Source organism: Micromys minutus (genome assembly GCF_963924665.1).
Source record: "Micromys minutus genome assembly, chromosome: 12".
In the NCBI taxonomy this organism is placed as follows: domain Eukaryota; kingdom Metazoa; phylum Chordata; class Mammalia; order Rodentia; family Muridae; genus Micromys; species Micromys minutus.
In genome coordinates this window covers 13,888,422-13,900,913 of record NC_137981.1, presented here as the reverse complement: position 1 = coordinate 13,900,913, position 12,492 = coordinate 13,888,422, and the positions used below count along the sequence as shown (strand labels likewise).

The following is a 12,492-nucleotide window of genomic DNA, read 5'->3' as shown; positions in this document are numbered from 1 at the left end:
GGTGGCCCTTTGGAACTACATCTCCCATCATGCATCAGGCCCAGAGTGCCAGGCTCACGCTAAGACTCGAGATCTTGGCCGATGCCCGGGTTCCAGAAAAGATCCAGGATGAACAGCGGGCAAGAGGATGGTCTCGCTCCTCTTGCCCACCGGGTTGGGTCGCACGTAACCCAACAGACCTCTTAGGTCTAGCTTGCCATCGGCACCGCCACACCGGTCTAATATGGCCGCTGGTGCTGGGACCGGACTCGCACGGAAAGAGCCTGGACTAAGGTCCGGAGTCGGAGACCGCTCCCGGCATTCCTCGCGGGTGTAGCGTGGGTACCCTTCCCCCACTTCCGGGTCCCTGGAGAAGGAGACCCTGGAGTCTTGAAGAGTGTCCCGAGGTTCCGCAGTTTCTTGCTAGGCGAACCTGGCAGTGAATACTGGCCTTGAGTTGGCAAGCTGTAGCGAGAAGATAGGTCATCGGCATCCTGGCCTGTTTTCTAGGGAGCCTTTTGGTTTATCAGTAGTAGGATTTAACTGTAGTCTTGTCACCATTGTTGCAGGCCGCTGAGACCTTGAAGTAGAGCCTTGTGTCACTGAAGCAGAACTGTGAGACAGTGTATATGCATCTTAAATTCATCCAGGACTAGTGGGTCTTTGCTGACTAGTCTTACTATCGCAAACGTGTGTTTAACATGGCCCAGGGCTTGATTGAAGTGGAGCGAAAGTTTGCTCCAGGGCCTGACACAGAGGAAAGGCTGCAGGAGTTGGGGGCCACCCAGGAGCACCGGGTTTCCTTCCGAGACACATACTATGATACCTCTGAGTTAAGACTTATGCTGTCTGACCACTGGCTGCGACAACGAGAAGGAAGTGGATGGGAGCTCAAATGTCCTGGAGTAACAGGTGTCTCAGGACCTCACAACGAGTATGTGGAGGTTACATCGGAATCTGCAATTGTGGCCCAGCTCTTTGAACTGCTGGGGTCTGCGGAGCAGGAGACTGCAGGAGTGGCTGCTGTCCTGGGCCCTCTGAAGCTTCAGGAAGTAGCTAGTTTTATAACTACACGAAGTTCCTGGAAGTTGGCCTTACCTGGAGCCCATGAATGGGAACCACTGCTCACAGTGGACTTGGATTCAACGGATTTTGGCTATGCTGTGGGTGAAGTAGAGGCCATGGTGCACGAGAAGGCTCAAGTACCAGCTGCTCTAGAGAAGATCATCAGCCTCAGTAGCATGCTCGGTGAGGGAGACAGGCCTTTGTGTGCTCAGCAGCGTGCTGGGTGAGGGAAGTCAGGCCCTTTGGACTGTCCTTGCCTGTCAATTAACCTCACTGGAGGTACTCACTGAGGCACAGAGGAGTGGAGAGTGAAAGTTATATTTTTTGTAAGGGAAAAACTTTTTGTAGTAATTTTCTCGAAAAGCCAATTTGTGTACACTTCTATAAAAAACATCTCCTATTCTTTAGTAGCTAATCTGGATTTCATTCTTCCCGATCCTCAAATCTTCATTCTGGTTATCACTTAATTCTCCTAGTTCTATTTATCAGGTTTCTACTTTGATCCTTTCCATGAACCCGTTTTCTCTTTTCAACTTCCTACGTGGTTATTATCCCCTTGGCTCTTTCTGTAGCTCAGGAAAGGCCTTAAGTTTGTCATCCACCCCAGTGCTGGTATTACAGGTGTAGGTGGCCACAGCCCCTTGACCACGCTTCATGGCATTGGTATGGTGTGCTCTTTGGTGGATATTTCTGTTTCCATGGCCTAGCTTTGAAATAGGTCATCTGCACACTCAGGAGATTGTGCACCCCACAGGGCCCGACGGCCCTGGAGACTTGAGCCTCCTTGGAAACCACCCCTGGAGTTTCCTGCTCTGGGTCAGCACGCTGCTGTCCGTTATCCACACTGGCGTCAGGTAGAGACGAGGTTCTGTGAACGACAGTCGCCGCTCCACCGTTCTTGCTTCCCTCCGTTTCCACAGCACTGGGATGTTGTCTGTACTCCGCTGTATGTGCTCCATTACTAAGCTAATGAGCTTTGGCTTGCCTAGATGGGCCTGAATCTTGATTGGGAGAAAGCGGTAATAGATGAAGTGAGCTGGCTCCTCTGTCTCTGTGGCACAGGATGCTGCCTCGCCATTTCTCACAGCTGGAGGAGGGGCGCTGGCTTGGCTTTCCAGTCACACAACCCAAACCTCCTCTTTGCGGGGAGGGTCTCACCTTTGCAGTCCAGTAAGCGAGTGGGTGGGTTGGAGAAGCTGCTCCGTGGCGACTGGATTCTTAGTGCTGCTTTGCAAATGTTGCCCTGGCTGGGTGGACAGGGACCCACAGAACGGAAGCATGTACAAAGGCTCCACTTTCTCCCCTCATTCTCCTCTTGCCCGCAGGAGTGCCAGCACAGGAGAAGGCACCTGCCAAGCTCATGGTATACCTACAGCGCTTCAGGCCTCTGGACTATCAGCGCCTGCTAGAAGCAGACAGTTCCGGTGAGGCCACAGGGGACTCAGCATCCTGACAACTGTACGGGAGTAGGGTTCACTTTCTAAAAGGGAAGGTAACTCTGAAGCTGCCATCCACACCCGGACCCACCGTGCCTCTTCCCTTACAACAGAACCACTGTTCTCTCCAGCTCTGCCTGGTCTTTCACCCACTCTGAACTCTCCTTCCCAGAGCCCTCCCTCACAGCTTCCCTCATCCGTCAGATGCAATCTGTGGGCCGCCCCTCTCCCCTGGCCGCTAAGCAGCCTCCATTGATTTCCGCTCGTGTTTATAGGATTTCCACTTAGCCGTGATCAGTAGTTAAGCACAGGAAAATCCCTTGCCACCCCCCCTCCCTTGGTCGATGCCATTGATTCTGCCAGAGGCTCTGAAGCCGCCTTACAGCTGAGTTAGAGATGAGGGGAAGCAGCGGGGATTTCCCTGCCTTGGGGTGTAGGGAAGAGTGAGAAGGTGGGGAAATGGTTGGGAACCCCTTAAGGGATCTAGAAATTCTGTGCCTGCCACTGTGCTGGGAGAGTGGAGTGCCCTATGTGGCAGTTTAGAGATACATTTGCTCTCCAACCCAGACTGGGGTAGAAAGAAAAAGGTCATTGCTGAGACCAGTTCTTAGGGTTCCAGGAAGTCATACTTCCCGTGGAGAAGGCTCCACCCTTGGCTCCTACACATTTTTTTTTTTCTCTCAACTAGGTCAAAACAGGCCTTTCTGTCCTCCTCAGGCTTCATAGACTTTATTTGTTGGGGAGGAGACAGACTATCCCTATTGTGGTGACAAATATAGGGTCCGAGTGCCACCTGCTGGTGGCCCTCAGGCCTGTGTCCCAAGCTGAGGGCGCAGAAAGGTTTCTGATGAGCTGAGGCAGTTATGAGGCAGGCAAGCTTAGCAGCCTGGAACTCTACTTGGTTTGCACCATACATGCCTCTCATTTAACTGCCTCTTGGCATCCTAGGGTCCTCAGCTGCATGCACCATGCACACACATTCTTTTAACAGGGCACCCAGGACCCCACTCACATCCCACTTCAAACAACAGAATACATCTCTCCTTCGCCACCAGCCATCAAAAACTCCCCGCTTGAGGACATTCAGACATTTTTAGAACATACCCCAAAGTAGGGAGCTGATTAGGCCCAGACTGGTTTTTGGGTGCAAGCACGGTAAGGTAAACTGAGTTCTTTGGGTGAACTTTTAAAGAGAGCTCCCTATTGAACCATCCTATGCCTACGAAGAATGCGTAAGCATATGATTAAAGTCAGTTGCATCATGGGAAGGGTCATGCACCGTGAGGAAAGACTTAGAGACTCCAAGCCTGTCAGTGAAAATAGAGAATCACTCAAATTATGCTACTTGGCAACTAACACCTTCTTTCCCTGAGACTTTGTTAAAGGAACACCAGCGCTTACCCTGGGCCCTCAAGTGCTGTGGTCAGCACCCATTTGCAGCGAGTTTCTAATTTGTATGGTCACTTTGCTTTTAAATAAAGTCTCCTTGCTACTTTGCAATTTACGTGCACCTTTATTTCTGTTCCTCAAATGAGGCACCGAGGTCCAGAGACACCAACCACAGTTAAGTTACTGCCACGTCTCCACGGGTAAGTTATCCACCTCAAAGATCTCCTGTACTGGATGACCAAAGTGGTTGTAGGTGAGACGTAGCTTTAGTCTCAGAGGTGCCTAAAATCAGGAAAGCAGGGTCAGGTCTCGTCTCGCTTCCGTCCCTCTTAACCTCTTAACCCCTAACAACTCACCTTGTTAGGATTGAGGATTCTGAAGACCTGGGTGAGGGGAAGACCACCTTGAGCTGGAATTGTGTTCCCACTGGGGGCCTGTAACTGCAGCTGGAAGCTCTGAACATGGGAGATTTGGGCAGAGCGCGGTAAGGCTTCTGACTGGGCTCAGGCGGTCAGTCCTCCACATCCTGTGGCTCCCAAACATTTTTGGATAACACCCCAATAGCTCCATCACTCCTTTTCCATTACACTTTGCTTCCCACCATCCTTCACTACTTTCTGGCCTTTTCTCCTTCAGGGCCTGGGCCACCTCTGAATGCCACCCCCCCTTATTGAAACAATGTAGCTTGAATTGGTTTCAAAGTCACTATGTTACCCCAGGTTGGCCTCAAACAGTGAGTTCCCCTGCCTCAGCTTTCTAAGTTCTAGGATTACAGGCGGGAGCTATCACACCTGGCTGAACCCCACTTTTTTCAAACCTTGGGCACCGCTGCCTGGCAAACGAAGTGGGTAATATCCTCCTTTGAGAAGTTGGTGGTGGTGGCAGTGGCCAAGAGCAAAGCAGGGGTTTCTGAGGGCCGAGTGAAAGAGAGATCCAGCTGTAGGCCCTCACGCTCAAACACTCTGACACTGGGGATTGGAGCTGGAGAAGGGAGAGAGGCAGCTCAGTGCCTGGGCTCAAGGTGGAGCACTGATCCACTCACCCGGTGGAAACAGAGTGAGCCAGTCTTGACCCCGAAACTGCCCCAGATCTAATGACAAACTAGACGAGCTAAGGTTGGAGCAGCTGAGCATCTAGTTGGGGGGAGAAACATAGAAATGCAAGATAATCATGAACCAAGTTAAACGGGAGGGTAGGACAGATGGCATTTGGCGGAAGAGTGAGTAGTATCCTCCAGCCCTTTTGGTGTTGGATAAAGAACGTGACATGTTAAGGGTTTGAGGTGGAAGAATTTGGGGAGCTGAAGGGGCCAAAAGAGGGGGTAGTGGGAAGCGATATGGAACAGACTGGAGTGGAACAGGCCTGCAGACTGAGGAGAGAAATACAAGGGACGATTATTAAAGAGTACCATGATGGGACCTCCATGGACCGAAACCGTCACCTACCGAGATGGGTATCCCCATCCTTGGCTCAGAAAGAGAAATGACCCATTTCCACCCCTCTTCTATAAAGTTTCTCCCTTTGCCGAGGCCTACCTGGGGGTGGAGGTGCACAGGGAAGGTCCAGGAGATGAATCAAGGGTTCCCCCGGGGAAGGATCCAGAGGAGGAAGATGCTGAGCATGCGCAGAAGCGTCACCCAGGAGATCAAGCAGATCTAAGAGTTTGGTGGCCTGGGGGAAAGGGCAGGAGGGTCACCACAGGGTGTGAACACCCACATAAGTCTTCTTTACCCAGGTCCTCCCACCTCCTCACCTGATGAGGTTCTGTGAGGACAGGGGCCGTCGTCGCTTCCAAGAGCTGGGCCCCTGTTTGCTTTTCCTTCCCTTCCTTCCCTTCCTCATTAACTTGAGGGTCACTGCGCTCGACAAGAGGCATCTTTTCGAGGATGGCAGCTCTGGAGGAATGGAACGCAAGGGTCTCGTGTGACTAAGGACATAGAGGGCTGTGCCATGCAGGGTCACAAGCGCCGTTCTGGCTTTCTAAGACAGGGCACCATTGTTGGTCTTCCGACAACGGATAAGGATGGGAAATCAGCTCGGCATCAACTAAGGATGGGAGGTGAGCCCCACAAACAGTAAGGCTATCAAGAGAGCACCGGGAAAGGCAAGTCTGAAGTCCTACCTCATGTGGTCATACTTCTGGAAGAGTATGCTATACTCCACAGCCCGCTGTTGAAGCTCCACGTCCACACAGCTCCCGTAGATGGACACCACCTGGCGGATACGACTGAGCCACCATGTGGCAGGTGAGAGGATGAGAGGGAAGAGAGGGGCCTCACAGAGTAAGGAGACACTTGATATATATGGCAGGGCCAGGACCCCCTTCTTACTTGTTGTCTCCCCGGAGCCGTGTGCTGAGCTTCATGAGAGCTGTGATAGCGTATCCTCGTGTGACGGGCAGGGACATGTGGGACTGGAGCACCTTTTCCAGTAGTGCTAGCACGGCCTCCTCTTCCACCTTCAGGTGTGAACACCACGTCAGGTCTGTCCTGATGAGTCCTCCCCAGGGTATAGCGCTTTCCTCAGGTCTCACCTGAAAAGGCTCAGTCTCCTCACAGTTTCCTTCCAGCAGGAGGTCCCCGTACTCGCCGATGCACCAGGCCGCCACCTGAACCAGTGGCTGCTGTATGGGAGATGAGACACTGAGGGGGCGATTGGGGTTAGGGTGGAGTCCTCTCCTCTAGACCCTACGACGCCCCTTTACTGCAGTGCAAAGAAGGTTGGGTTGGCAGGGTAGGGAGGGAAATTTAAGTTTGTTAGCGGGCTCCAGCTTAGCATTTTTGGCTACTACTGCCCTCTGGTGGGCAAGCACCAAAACTACATGGCTTGATCACATGATGAAGCCCTTCGAGGCTCTCTCATAGGTAAACAGGGACGGTTTCTACCTACTCAAGTTGACAAAGGGTGTTATCTTAGGCTGGCACCTGTTAATCCACTCAGCACTGAAAGAAATAACAAAAATGACTCTACGTGGCAAACTTTTGACCTCGAAGACAGCCTGGGAGGTGGGCATTCTAGAATGTTGAGGACGTGGAGCTTAAAGGGATCAAAATTATTTATCTGGAGACTCAGCCAGGAGTCACCAGGAGGCAGGACAGAAGCTTAAGTAAAAGGTAGGCTTGGTCCTCCGCCATTTCTTATGCTTGTAGGGAAAAGCATTCAAATTCTAGAGTTGAGAAGGCTGGTCAGCTGGACCTGGGGAGACAGGAGTGATACCTGGGAGATATCCTCTGCTAAAGCTCTGTAGAGGCGGCGCACGGAGTAGGTATGCAGCTCCTCAGCCTCCCCAATGAGCTGGGTCAAGTTGGCCACTGCGTCATCCCTCACATGGGCGCCTGCCTGGAGAGAGGTGGGTGCAGGTAAGTCGGAGCTCTGCCAACTCCTGCCCAGCTCCCTGACTAACCCCTCTTACCGTGGTCAGCACGTGCAGAATGGTGTCTATGTGCCACCGCTTACTGGGAGCAAACCTAGGGGACACATTAGTGCTGTCACTGTCCCTCCCCAGGCCACACCCTCCGACTCCCAGCCATCTGTCACTTACCTCTCCGCAGCCAACAGAATGCCTGAGGCACAGTCAGCCCGAAGATCAGGGGGACAGGACCCCAGAAAGGCCTGCAGCTCCTGCATCATGGCTCGGACATTGGAGCTATTCACCAGAGCCAGGCTCAGCTCCAGGGCCCGCCTAGCAAGAGAAAGGCATCCGTGCAGATGGCCGAGGTTACTCTGTGCTGGCTTCCCTGTTCCCAGGCACTTTTTTTCCTTTAGTTCTTACTCCAGGTGCTCTGAGCTCGTTTGAGTTTCAGCCCCCGGGCGCTGTGCCCTCTGCCCTGTCCCCTTCTCCCATCTCTCTCTGCTTACCTGCTAAGGGACGAGTCTGTTTCCTGTAGACACTCCACCACAGTGGACCGGTGACGTTGTACAGCACTGTGGTCAGACTGCACTAGCTGCAACAGCGATGTCAGAGCCACATACCTGGTCCAGGTAAGAGAGGCCATATCACTCAGGGTCATCTGCCTTACGACCCTGGGTTGCCTCCACTATACCCGAGAGTTAGTCGGATCAGAAGGGAGGGATACAGAGGGCCATGTGTACAATCTAGCCAGATACTGGCTGTTACCTAATATTCTTGTCATTGTTGAGCAAGAAACGACCAAGAATGTTAACAGCTAGAACCTATGGGAAGAAGAAGGTAGAGACGATCAGGGAAGAAGCCACTTGTTCAGCAGGAGCTCCTCTATGACAGGGGTTAGGGAAAAGCCAGGGACCAGGAGCAGCTGAGTAGGTGGGGCCACAGATGAGGACATGCACAAGTAAAGCTACCCGGAGGCCGGCTGCAGAGTGGATAGCCATGATGGTGAGCGCCGTCTCCAACAGCACCGCGTTGCCTGCGTTTCGGCTGGTGTCTGTGTTGGTGGCCACCTGTGCGGATGGGGAAGAGGTTCATCTGCACAGGCTCTAGTGATTGCCGGAAGCGACTGCTGCGGTGGCTAACCAGTGAATCCCAGGGTGGGGGACAGAAAGGCAATTGTATGGCCTCTGCGTGGGTAAGTGGTCCTGTGAGGAGTGTCCGGGGCTGATGGACCCTGAGAAACCACAAGGCCTAAGGCATGCTTCCCACCTGGGCCAGCAAGTCGTTCATGGTCTCGCTACTTTCTTCATGGTTTCGTCCTAGGATCCGAAGTAGGCGGAGTATCTGGACCTGAGATTGGTTCACAGGGTAGGGTTATGGGCCTGAGGCAAAAAGACCTGACATCATAGATAACACAGCAAGGGGTCTGACTCCTTTTCACCCCCACAGCTCCCTTGGATGGGAGGAGATCAAAGTTACATAGGGTCAGGGGAGTTTAAAACAGGAGGGGTTTTTCCTCTCTGTAACCCTGGCTGTCCTGGAACTCACTCTGTAGACCAGGCCTCTGCCTCATATAATCCACCTGCCTCTGCCACCACGCTGGGCCTTGGAGTAGGCCTTTTATATGGTTACCAAAGTGTACTTTCTGGTTAGCCAACTTTCATTTGCCCAGTCTTAGGATGGCTAGAGCCACCCTGAGTTCGCTATCTTCTTATTCAAGACATGGACTGTGCCAAACTGGGAAGTGACCCCTGGCCACGGTCCTCCTGAGAAGCCTTCTTCGTTCTGGGACTCTAACAGGTAAAGTTCAGCCCACCTGCAAGAAGGGGTCGCTGACTCCAGAGATGCTGTGCTCTGTGGAGAATCCTGTTGTCAACAGAGTCCGGAGTATCTGTACCAGCTGGGGCACTACCTGGAAGAGCAGGTCCACCTTGTCTGGGCTCTCCCCGTCCCAACTGTGCAGCCACCAACCACCTCTGCCTTCCCCACAGCCTGCCCTTTCACTAGCCCACCTTTCGAAAGTGCCTGAGGGCTGCAGGGTTTCTTTCACAGAGCTCCGTGATCAGCGTGATGGTGCCCAGCAGGATGCCTGGGGTCAGGGTGGGGGCAGTGAACGGTGGGCCAGGCCACGGGACAGTCTACTACACGTGTGTTTGTTTGTGTGCCCCGCCCTCATCCGACAAACTGGTTTTCCTGATTTGCTTTTCACTTCATCTATCCACAGCCAGACCTGAAGTGGCGGTGGAGATCCCTGGGCCCTTACCATGATGGCGCTCACGAAGCAGTTTGGTACAAGGTGGGAGGAAGATGTTGGAGAGCTCAGGGTCCTTCCGGACCATGTGCACCGCGGTCAAAATAGCCTGTGGAAGTCAAGGGGCTCAGAAAGGACCGCCAAGTTAGAGTCCACTCCTCTTCCATGCGGTAGACCCGGAACAAGTTCTGGAGAGACTAACGCCTACATCTCACCTTCTTACGCACATAGGGGCTAGGCTGCAGGAGCAGCTTTTCCACCTCAGTAGCTAGGTCCCGGCACATCTCAGCAGAGCCCATGGTACTTAGAGTACACAGGGCCAGGCCTTGAACTGGCTGAATCCCTTGGCTCAGGTCACTGTAAGGTTGAAAGGATGCTCAGTCAAGTCTGAGAAAACCAATCACGGTAGGGACAGCAGGCAGCTCTCTGAGATTTTGCAGTTCCCACTCTCCCAGCACCCCGATTTCAAGTGCCCCAGGACCCTCTCACTTCTTGATGCTGTTGGTAATCAGCAAATGGGCATCGTGCCTCTCATCCAATAGAAGCATGGCCCCAAGGTAGCCCACTCGCTTGTCTGTGAATCTGGGGGAGGCGATCAGTTTCAGGCACTCCATCTACAGGGAAGGAGGCAGACCAGGAGGGGCAGTGTGAAACCACAGGCACTAGTTTCCAGGCTGCAACCTCCTTTCGGCCAGATTAACTTGTGAGGAATCATATTTCATCACTCTCTGTAAGCAGAGGCTTAAGTGTTGATCCAGATGACAGCGGGCTGGTTTTCAGGGACCCGCGTGGGAGTGGAAGCTGTAAGAGGACAGGGAAGTGCTGAACGGGGCTGGTTAAGGAGTAGGAAGATGGGTAAAAGGCTCGGGAGACTGAGGATTTAGCTGGGCAGGGTGGGGCATGCCTGAAAATCCCCACACTGAAACAGAGGTAGGGCTTTCTCGAGTTCTAGGCCAGTTTGGGCTATAGAGAACCTGTTTCAAAACAAACAAACAAACAAACCTGGAGAAAACACACACACACACACACACACACACACACACACACACACACACACACACACAGGTGAGGTACAAATAGAAAGGGGGCGCACTGGCCATCTTCCTCAAAATTTGGAGCCATCCCAGGCCAGTACCTGTCCAAAGTGGGCGGGGTAGCCCAACATATGGACGTAGAGCAGTTTAGCCAGCTGGCGATGCCTCTGCAGGGGATCCCCGTCGCGGAAGGAGGCCCGAATTTGGGCACACTCCTTCTGGATCACCTCCCGTTCCTGGGCCTGCGTCTTGGCCCCGCGAATCTCTTCGATTAGGTCCTGAAGTTTCAACGAAGGCACCACCATCCTGGGGACAGAGCCCGGGAGTTGGAAAGGCTTTATTTAACACGTTCTAGCCGGTTGGACAGAATTGCCCTGTGCCAAGAACTCTAAGGGATCGCGTTTCACAGCCGCCCTAAAACCGTGCCTACTTTTACCTCCCACCTGGATCTGAGAGCCACCCTCCCTCCTCGCAAGGACATCCCCATTACGCATGCGTCCTTGCTCCACCCTGTGCCTGTTTCTACTGAGACTGCGCCCAGATCAGCCTATTTCTCGCTTTCCTTCCCGGGCCAGTTTCTCCTCTCTAGTTTCCCCCTGGTTCTTTAAGCTATTGCCTTCGCAAGATTTCTTGCCCCCATTCCCAACTCAGAAGGCACTAGTTTCCCAGTCCCGAGCTCACCTGGCTTCGGTGTCAATTTTGCTCCTCTACCCCCCACCCAGTACTTCCTGGTATGGGACTGCTGGGGTTGGTGATCGGTTCCGGCCCTTCCCTCTTCCCCGCCTCTACCACGGGACCCCGCCCCTCCAGGGCCTCCCTGGGGAGCCTTCTTGAGATTTCTGACCTCTGGCCTGTCTTTGGCACTTTGGCAAAGGAGCCTAGAATTGTTACAGAATTGTGGCTTCCCTAGGGGCCTCATTTTTCATCCACCCTAATCGGTGACACTCGAGTCAGAAGCCATCGCACCCCAAAGGAGATGACAGTCCCCTCCTTTTTGGAACTTTTTTATTAATATACTTTTTTTTTTTGTTAAATTTCTTTGTAATTTTTTTTTCCTGCAAGACTTGATGTTGGCGGCACTGTTGTATAACTTCAATCCCAAATTCCATGAAATAGAAATCAGAAGTAAAGATTGAGAAGTTAGGAAGGAAGGAGGAAGGCAGGCTAGGGGGTAAACAGAGGTTGACTAGAAAAATAACAGGAGTGTGTGGTGGGCATTTCTGGGCAAGGCCATTCCTTGAGGAAGGGGATTGGCAGGCAGCTTGCCTCTGCCTCATGCAGGGAAGGAAAGTCCCCCCCGGGGTTCTACAGTTCCCTCTTATAGAGCTTTCTGTCCCCAGAGGAAAAGCTAGTAACAGGGATCAGCCATATCTCAGACAGGATCTTCACCCACCTCTCATCTGGGGCTGACACCCACCTCTGCCCTGCCCAGAAGTGTGGGAGACAGTGGCTTCCTCTTTAGTTTTCCGTCTTACAGGATTCTAGGTGCGGGCTTGGGACCTAGACTCTTGGCAGCATCTGCTGGCCTTCAGCTCTCACAACTGCCAGAGCTGAGGAGGTGGGGCCCCTGCCTGCTGCAGTGCCTCTAACCCTCTGCGGAAATGTCTTCTTCAGGCCCCTTAGGAGTTTAATCAAAGGCCACAAGTGAGTCCAGACCAACCAAATAAATTTTCAGGGGGTGGAGAAGGGTAGAGAGGTGAGTGGTAGAGTCTGAGAGGGTGGCCTTGGTGCACCAAAAGGTTTCTCGTTGCTTTTCACATTGCTCTTGGCTTGGCATGCCATCCTGGGGGGTTGGGGGAGGGATTGACTGAGGAGGACGGGAGAGGGAGCACGGGGAATTTCCAGTTGTTCGCTCCCCCTTTCTCCTTCAGGGAAGGATCAAATCAGGCAAGAACTTAGGTAGGTTCTGGGGGGTAAGAGTGGAGGGTACTCTTCCTGCAGCTTTCTATTGAGGGCAGTGAGCCCCAAGTGGCTCAGCCAGTGCCTTGG

General features: G+C 53.0%; 2 protein-coding genes across 4 annotated transcripts; one reads left to right on the top strand and one right to left on the bottom strand.

The window, feature by feature from the left end:
• The first annotated feature begins 100 nt into the window (after positions 1-100).
• THTPA (thiamine triphosphatase) lies at positions 101-3,960 on the top strand. Of its 2 annotated transcripts, none has more exons than XR_013975288.1 (2): positions 101-1,990; positions 2,370-2,509. XR_013975288.1 is itself a non-coding variant. In XM_080926959.1 (2 exons), exons 1-2 carry the CDS (start codon positions 681-683, stop codon positions 2,495-2,497), a joined length of 675 nt encoding a protein of 224 aa, XP_080783085.1. In that variant the 5' UTR covers positions 101-680; the 3' UTR covers positions 2,498-3,960. The 2 variants fall into 2 exon arrangements, 1 of the variants encoding a protein (XP_080783085.1); XM_080926959.1 differs by having other exon boundaries at positions 101-1,227; positions 2,370-3,960.
• Positions 3,961-4,024: 64 nt separating this feature from the next.
• AP1G2 (adaptor related protein complex 1 subunit gamma 2) lies at positions 4,025-11,241 on the bottom strand. 2 transcript variants are annotated; one of them, XM_080925838.1, is made up of 21 exons: positions 11,185-11,241; positions 10,605-10,809; positions 9,959-10,083; positions 9,685-9,826; positions 9,482-9,578; positions 9,231-9,307; positions 9,035-9,130; positions 8,488-8,568; positions 8,190-8,288; positions 7,987-8,042; positions 7,728-7,841; positions 7,411-7,551; positions 7,282-7,336; positions 7,086-7,208; positions 6,200-6,492; positions 5,992-6,096; positions 5,623-5,764; positions 5,405-5,540; positions 4,687-4,850; positions 4,226-4,324; positions 4,025-4,151 (listed from the first exon to the last, which is right to left on the bottom strand). In XM_080925838.1, the coding sequence occupies exons 2-21, from the start codon at positions 10,806-10,808 to the stop codon at positions 4,050-4,052; spliced, it is 2,451 nt and encodes an 816-aa protein (XP_080781964.1). In that variant the 5' UTR covers position 10,809; positions 11,185-11,241; the 3' UTR covers positions 4,025-4,049. The 2 variants fall into 2 exon arrangements, with proteins under 2 accessions (XP_080781964.1, XP_080781965.1); XM_080925839.1 differs by lacking the exons at positions 9,231-9,307; positions 9,685-9,826; positions 9,959-10,083; positions 10,605-10,809; positions 11,185-11,241.
• Positions 11,242-12,492: the final 1,251 nt, after the last annotated feature.

Excerpts from the sequence above, each read along its gene's own strand:
- AP1G2 (XM_080925838.1), bottom strand. The coding sequence starts at position 10,808 with ATGGTGGTGCCTTCGTTGAAACTTCAGGACCTAATCGAAGAGATTCGC. Across the intron at positions 9,579-9,684 it reads GCCCCTATGTGCGTAAGAAG|GCTATTTTGACCGCGGTGCA; the intron begins GTGAGATGTAGG and ends TGACTTCCACAG. Across the intron at positions 4,325-4,686 it reads GCCAGGCAGCGGTGCCCAAG|AGCTTCCAGCTGCAGTTACA; the intron begins GTTTGAAAAAAG and ends TCCCATGTTCAG.
- THTPA (XM_080926959.1), top strand. The coding sequence starts at position 681 with ATGGCCCAGGGCTTGATTGAAGTGGAGCGAAAGTTTGCTCCAGGGCCT. Across the intron at positions 1,228-2,369 it reads CAGCCTCAGTAGCATGCTCG|GAGTGCCAGCACAGGAGAAG; the intron begins GTGAGGGAGACA and ends TCTTGCCCGCAG.